This window comes from Helianthus annuus, chromosome 9, assembly GCF_002127325.2.
Source record: "Helianthus annuus cultivar XRQ/B chromosome 9, HanXRQr2.0-SUNRISE, whole genome shotgun sequence".
In the NCBI taxonomy this organism is placed as follows: domain Eukaryota; kingdom Viridiplantae; phylum Streptophyta; class Magnoliopsida; order Asterales; family Asteraceae; genus Helianthus; species Helianthus annuus.
In genome coordinates this window covers 30,505,415-30,512,954 of record NC_035441.2, presented here as the reverse complement: position 1 = coordinate 30,512,954, position 7,540 = coordinate 30,505,415, and the positions used below count along the sequence as shown (strand labels likewise).

General features: G+C 37.1%; 1 protein-coding gene across 1 annotated transcript; it reads left to right on the top strand.

Annotated features, from left to right (window-relative positions):
• The first annotated feature begins 5,328 nt into the window (after nucleotides 1-5,328).
• On the top strand, nucleotides 5,329-7,206 carry LOC110877381 (retrovirus-related Pol polyprotein from transposon RE1). The gene has a single exon (XM_035976892.1). The coding sequence runs from the start codon at nucleotides 5,329-5,331 to the stop codon at nucleotides 7,204-7,206; it is 1,878 nt and encodes a 625-aa protein (XP_035832785.1).
• The last annotated feature ends 334 nt before the right edge of the window (nucleotides 7,207-7,540 follow it).

Genomic DNA, 7,540 nt, shown 5'->3' with positions numbered 1-7,540 from the left:
CATGTCCTTTTTGCAATTCGGAAGATGAAAGTGCTGATCACTTGTTTGTTGCTTGCTTCGTTGCGGCCACGGTTTGGAATGGAATTAGCAAGTGGTGTAAAATTCTTAATATTTTCGCGTTCTCCATTCAAGATCTCTTAACTATATACAAAGGTCTCAACTTGTCGGAAAAGAAAAGGAGTGCAGTGCAAGGTATTATTTCGATCACTTGTTGGAGTCTTTGGCGAGTGAGGAATAGCGTTAAATTTTCAAACGATTTGGTTAAAATAGAAAGTATTATTAGTGAAATCAAGGCCGTGGGCTTTTTACGGTTTTAAAACAGATCTAAGTTTAAAGGGTTAGATTGGAATTCTTTTGTAAATATGTAATTGTATAGTTGTTTTCGTCGGCCCGGCTTGGGTCGGCGGTTTTTGTGAATGAAGTTTACCTTTCAAAAAAAACATTTATCCATTTATTAATATGGGGCTTCATTACTAATATGTTAATTGGATTTTGGAGTTTGGGATGCATGCGTTTTACAATTTCACAAGTCAAAAGGGTCCCTTTTAAAATAAATGATGGGTCCCAAATATATGTTAATTTAAATTCTATATTAATTTTTTAAAACTAACACTAACTATATATTTTTTGAGGTTGTGCCATACCACCTCCTGAAAGATACATCCATTTGCCTCTGAACAAAACAAAAACTGAACGGCGAAGTAAGAATCAAATACCGAATGTCATACCTACTTTGAAAGACAACACTATTGATGTGAAATCAGAGTGAAGAAGTGCGATTCAGAGTAGAAAAATGAAAGGGGCTTGAGAAAAGAGATGAATTGTAAAAAAAAATTGTAAAAGTCCCCGAGAACTCTCAAATAAAAATATTAGGCCCTGGGCGACATAAAAAATTGGGTCCAAAATTATGGTAAGGGGAAATGAATTAAGGTGTTGGAGAACTTGAGACCTCTAAATTATCTTGAGATGGTTTTTTCCACTCCACTATCAATTTTTTTATGTATAATAAATGGATGCATATACTAAATATATAATTTACTACATATATAAAAGCTTATAAAAACCTTTCGGGCAAATTTGGCCTTGGGCGACAACATGGGTAACGGGTTGCTCGGCCCTGTTGCTTCATACAAACAAACTTCATAGTTTCTTTACTTCACCCGATTCGTATCACACGAACTTCTTCTTTTTCAAGGGTCTTGATTTGATCTCTCACATATCATATTCTTCTTCTACACGGGTCTTGTTTCATACAGATCCTTGATCTTAATTGTCTCACACAACTTTTTATCACATTTTGAATCTCTTAGATTTTATTCGGTCTCACACTGATCTTGGATCGCCTCACACGGTTGGTTTCACTCCATTCTTGTTTGTTTCACACAAACATTCAAGCAATCACTGCTTTTCTTGTGTAATCGTTTAACATAACTTTGTGTCACATGACTCGGATCTATTTCACATAGATTTTTGGATAATCAGAATCACCCAGAATATTATTCTTTGATTGTATCACACGATTGTTTAAGTGCACCCTTCACAGATACTTCGCATGGTAGTTCATGGTATAATGTTTGCCTTAACAATCGAGTTCCCATGGAAACCCCCGTGGTATTGTTTATGTTCTGTTTGTGATCAGCCGGTTCACCGTTTTGTGAGAAAGTTTGTAATGGTTGCTGGACAGGAAATCGTAAGTTCAACTCTCTTCGATTCCATGGCTAAATTGGTTCCATTTTTCTTACTGTGGGGTTGTAGCCATGTGCATCTGCTTCAAGGTTCCACAATGGTCTTGCATAACTTTTTGTTGGCCACGCCTACTTCTCTTGAGTTCTGGTTGGAAACTTTTGTAGCTACTCGTGCAATGATTAGTTCTTTAATATTGCATCCATTAACACTGTGGGGCAGGGAGTTGATTTTGCAGAAACTTGATCATGTTGTGGACACACGTCACAAACTCGCTACTCATCATCTTCCCATACATCCAATCTCATTAATTAGCATTTTTCAGTTTAGTCCAGCAACAAATGTATCTCTAACTGCAGCTAAGGATGATTATATTATTTGGATGATCCCCTGGCTTCGTGTTGTTGTTGTTGTTGTTCTGGCCAACCATCCACAAATTGTAGTAATGAAGAGTTTTGGGGCTGTTAGGGAACTAGAAGCCAATTTCGGTTACCAACTTGCCAATAATGGTGGTGTTTTCTTGAACCTTATCAAGTTGTCTCTGTCAGTCAGGATTAAGCCCGATGATCTCATTGCCATAATGATCAGATTCAATTGCATTCAATCACATTTTCTTCCTATAACACGAGATGCATCTACTGCCCCTACTATAGCTTCCCCTATGAACGAATTTTTGATCGCTGCTTGTGTCATATATGCTGACTTCATCATGCCATGCTACATGTTGGGGTTTCACTTATTGATGCCCAAAAGCTTCCCATCCGAGTTTCCTCATGGTGCGAGGTACTTCTGGACGATAGCTAATCTGCCACATTATTGCAAAATAACTGGTGGAGTTATGCAACATGGAGCTACTATTCACACCATAACAGACTTTGCTGCCCTGTTTGGACACAGGCCACCCGAGATCGCTTGCTACAACCACGACCCTCTTGCTTCTGCCAAATTGCACGTTTGGCTTCAGTTCGTTCACTTCATTACCTACACTTTCGTAAACAACACAGTGGGCACTTGGTTCCAGTTATCACTCCATTTGGCTTTCTTTATGGGCATATGCCACCAAACATCCGTTGTTATTTTCACACAACCAACTTGGATGACCACGTGTTGGAATACGCTACTATATGCCTTATCTTCTCAAACAACTTAATCCTAGCCTACAACCGAATAAAGTCAAAACAGATGGGTATGTGGGGTAGCGTTGTCGGCTTTCTCAATTCTTTTACACACCGCCTTGAGGACAAGGCGGTTTTGAAAGGGGGAGTAATGTTATGAACCATACTAGACCATCATAGGCCCAACTTATTGGCCCAGTTTAGTGGCCCAAAGGTTAGATGATTATGTGCGAGCGAAGATATAAGAAAGAGTGTAGCGTGAATTAGAAGGGGAACGAATATGATGAATGAGCGTGTGTATTTTCTTCTTCCCATCCTAACTCTAAGCTTCTGATTTCCCATCACGTTTCTTGTAATTTCTAAATTCCCATCTCCCTTCTAGTATTTTGTTAATCTCAGTTTCTATTGTAATCAATTCTGAATTTGAATGCAAATTTATCATCTCCTGTTAATGCTTGTTTAGTTGTGAATAATATCAATTCACAACAATCTCTCACAGATCATATTCTTCTTCTACACGGGTCTTGTTTCATACAGACCCTTGATTTTAATTGTCTCACACAATTTTTTTTTCATATTTTGAATCTCTTAGATTTTATTCGGTCTGACACTGATCTTGGATCGTCTCACACGGTTGGTTTCACTCCATTTTTGTTTGTTTCACACAAACATTCAAACAATCACTGCTTTTCTTGTGTAATCGTTTCACATAACTTTGTATCACATGACTCGGATCTATTTCACATAGATTTTTGGATAATCTGAATCACTCAGAATATTATTCTTTGATTGTATCACACGATTGTTTAAGTGCACCCTTCACAGGTTGCTTCCGTTCCGTATCACACAATTTCCCATATGGTACTTAGATAAAAAGAAGATTTAACAATTTGTAATAAAATCTGATTGAACAAAAAACCAGTCAATAAAACACATAACAATTTCTTATATAGATTGTTTCTAACCCTGAATGTCGATAGTAAATCCCGAACACAACCGGGTATAATCTTAAACCATAAATAAATATTTCAAGTTGGTTCTATGCTTCTTAAGCAATTCCGTAACAGGCCTCAAATTTTCCTGCCGAATATATGCCATAAATTTTTCCTTTTGCAAAAAAAATCCAAATTGTGGCCGTAACCCATTTGAAGGATTCGTTGGCAATTAACAAAAATTACCAGCCAGAAACTAACCAAAACAATCAAATTTATCTTGAAACAAGCCGAACGACCTTTCGATCTTTTATTTGTTTGGTAAAATGAGAATAACAACCACACCTTTTGTGATTGATATTCAATAATGGGAGTTACAACAACCCTTTTCCCTTTTTTCATTAGGCTACCAACAAAAATCACTCTTAATAGAAGATTACCAAAACAATGATTTGCAGAAAAGTGTTAGAATTTTCCATTGATGTGTTGAGCGTATATACATATCGATGAGGTGTGATGGAAACGACGCATCGGTTTAGGAGAAACCGATTCACACTAATTATGTTAAAGACATTAACGTCTCAGTTTTAATACCATATCTTCTGTTATGTTTTAATGCTCCTTTGTTTTGTTGCAAGATTCTCCTTTTGGGCTGCTGGTTGCTGGGCTTCTTGCTTGTTGCTGGGCTGCCTTTTGGATCGGTTCAAGATGTTATCCAGGATGCCCTTTGCTGTAATATTGATGTTATCCAGGCTGTCCTCTTGCTGTCATCTTTTGGCATATCAAAGAGCTGTCAATATATTTTCCATTTGTGAATATTGGAGTCCCTATAAAGTGGATAGCAGCCCCTTGTCCTTTCATCATCAGTTCTCTCACATACACACTTTTATATCTCCTTTTCTCTTGCAAGTTATCCGTAAGAGATCTAGGGTTTTTTATATCTTTCTTTTGTATTGTCAATCTGTGATGACCAGATCCCTTGTACTCTGATTTCGGTTATTAATAAAGGTTCCTGCAGCGTGATTTTGTCTATTATCTTGAGTTTTCTGATATGGTATCAGAGCTCAAGGGTGAATTGTGAGTTCCTGGTGTTCTTCCGCTGCCGTTCAAAAGGGCGACTAACAGTGTTGTTGATCGAATCGGCTTGAGCTCTTCAAATAGGGTTGCTGGATCTACGTTCAGATCTAGGGCTGTCTGTGGACTCTGTTTCAGATCGATTCAAGGAAGGATTATTCGCTCCCTCTTGCTTCCGTCCGTCTTCTCTACCTCACAGTGTGTAACCCTAAGTGAAGGTTACAACTGTGAGTTTATATTTGGCGAACCCTAACTTGGGAAAACCCCTCGGTGAGATCTTTCTTTTTTTTTCTGGTTAGTGTTAAGTAGTGGGTAATCGGCTCCTGCACTAAGACCTGCGTTGGCACCTATTGAGTGACGAACCAGCGATCGGGAACACTGGTGCAGTTTCGCCGCCTCCCTACTTCTGTCTATCTCTGTTTTTGTCTGTTGGTGTTTTATTGATTATTTCTTGCTGATCTTGGTGGTTATCTGTGTGTTTTTTTGGGCTTGTGTTTATTTATATCTTCTCGTTTATTGTGCTGATGGATAATACAAACAAGTTCGAGTCGTCTGTCACTTTAGTTAGTAAACTTGATGCTAGTGATCCGCTTTATTTGCATGCCAGTGACTCTAGTGGTCTTACTGTGGTTAATATCAAGTTGAAAGGAACAGAAAATTATGTGGTGTGGTCAAATGCTATGCAACTTGCTTTAATGGCTAAGAATAAATTAGGGTTTATTGATGGGTCTTGTAAAAAGTCAACTACAGATGATGTCTTAGCTAGTCAGTGGGATAGGTGCAATTCCATTGTTCTTACTTGGATTTTAAACTCTGTCTCTGATGAACTGTATGTTGGTCAAGTTTACTCTAAACTTGCCTCTGAGGTGTGGGATGATCTTAAAGAAACTTACAATAAAATAGATGGCTCGGTTGTTTTTGATTTATTTCAAAAAATTAACTCTGTCAGTCAAAATGGCACTAGTGTCTTTGAATATTATCACAAAATTAATACTATGTGGAAACAATTTGATGCTATGTTGCAACTGCCTTCTTGTACTTGTCAAGCTTCTACTAAGTTCAATGAGTTTAATCATTTAATTAAACTCATGCAGTTCTTGATGGGATTAGATGATGTTTATCAACCAGTTAGAACAAATCTTTTAACAAGAGATCCTCTTCCAACTGTCAAAACTGCTTTTTCGATAATATCTAGAGAGGAATCACATAGGGACTCAAATAGTTCCTCTAAGGTTCCTAATGTCGGGTTTGCTGCTAAAACTAATCAATTCAATGAAAATAAAAAACGTTTTTCCAAAATTTCTAATCCCAACCTGAAGTGCACTCACTGTAATAAAATAGGTCATGTGGTTGATAAATGCTTTGAGCTTCATGGTTACCCTTCTAATTTTAGACCACGACCTAATCAGAATAACAATCAATGGTCCAAACCTAATATCTCTGCTAATTCTTCTATAAATAGTACTGTTAGTGACAAATCTGTTAGCAGCAATTCCTTGAACTCTCTTACTTCAGATCAGTTCACTAAACTTCTAGACTTGCTTAATGAGAAAAAGACTGACGATGCGCCTAAGACAAATGTTGGAGGTAAATGTCATAATGTGATCTCATCTCTAGATTGTTACAAAAAGTCTTATTGTTTTAACAGTAAAATTTGGTCACAAAATAATATGAGTTGGATTATTGATTCTGGTGCTAATCAGCACATGATCATGTCAAGTGAAAATATGTTTAATAAAGTTGATGTTTCTGATTATAACATAACGGTCAAACACCCTAATGGTACTGATGCCAAGGTCACTATAATAGGGTGCTACAAATTATCCAACTCTGTTATCTTAAAAGATGTCTTTGTTGTCCCTGAATATTGTGTCAACTTAATCTCTGTGCATAAATTAGCCAAGGATAATCATCTTAGGGTTGTGTTTGATGAAGATACTTGTTATATTCAGGATTCGTACTTAAAGAAAACCCTGGTGACTGGTAGACAAACTGATGGTCTTTATTTCTGTGGTAATTCTTTCAATTCTGTGATTGCCTGTTTTAATAAAGCTGAAACTATAAAGCTCTGGCACTCAAGACTTGGTCATCCTGCTGATCAAGCCTTAAATGTTTTAAATCTTAAATCTGATAAAGCTAATATTGATCCTTGTGAAGTTTGTCATAAAGCAAAACAACACAGAGTCCCTTTCCCTTTAAGTGAACACAAAACTTCTAGAGTAGGTGACTTAATTCACTTAGATGTTTGGGGTCCCTATAAGGTCTCAAGCATAGAAGGCTTCAAATACTTTCTCACCGTTGTAGATGATTATTCTAGGGCCGTTTGGGTATATCTAATGAAATCTAAAGTTGAAGTTTTTGAAAATATCCAAAGTTTTTATAATCTTGTGAACTCAATTTGAAGCAAATATTAAGGTTTTTAGGAGTGACAACGGAACTGAATTTGTTAATTCTCAAATGTCCAACTTTGTTAAGTCACATGGGATCATTCACCAAACATCCTGTGCTTACACTCCTCAACAAAATGGTGTTGTTGAGCGGAAGCACAGACACTTACTCAATGTTGCTAGAGCTCTATTATTTCAGTCAGGTGTGCCTTTAAAATTCTGGTCTGAATGTGTTCTCACTGCCTCATACTTAATTAACAGGACTCCATCTTCTGTGTTAAATGGTAAAACGCCTTATGAGTTACTTTTTGGATTTGAACCTTCTCTCAGTCACTTGAAGATTTTTGGT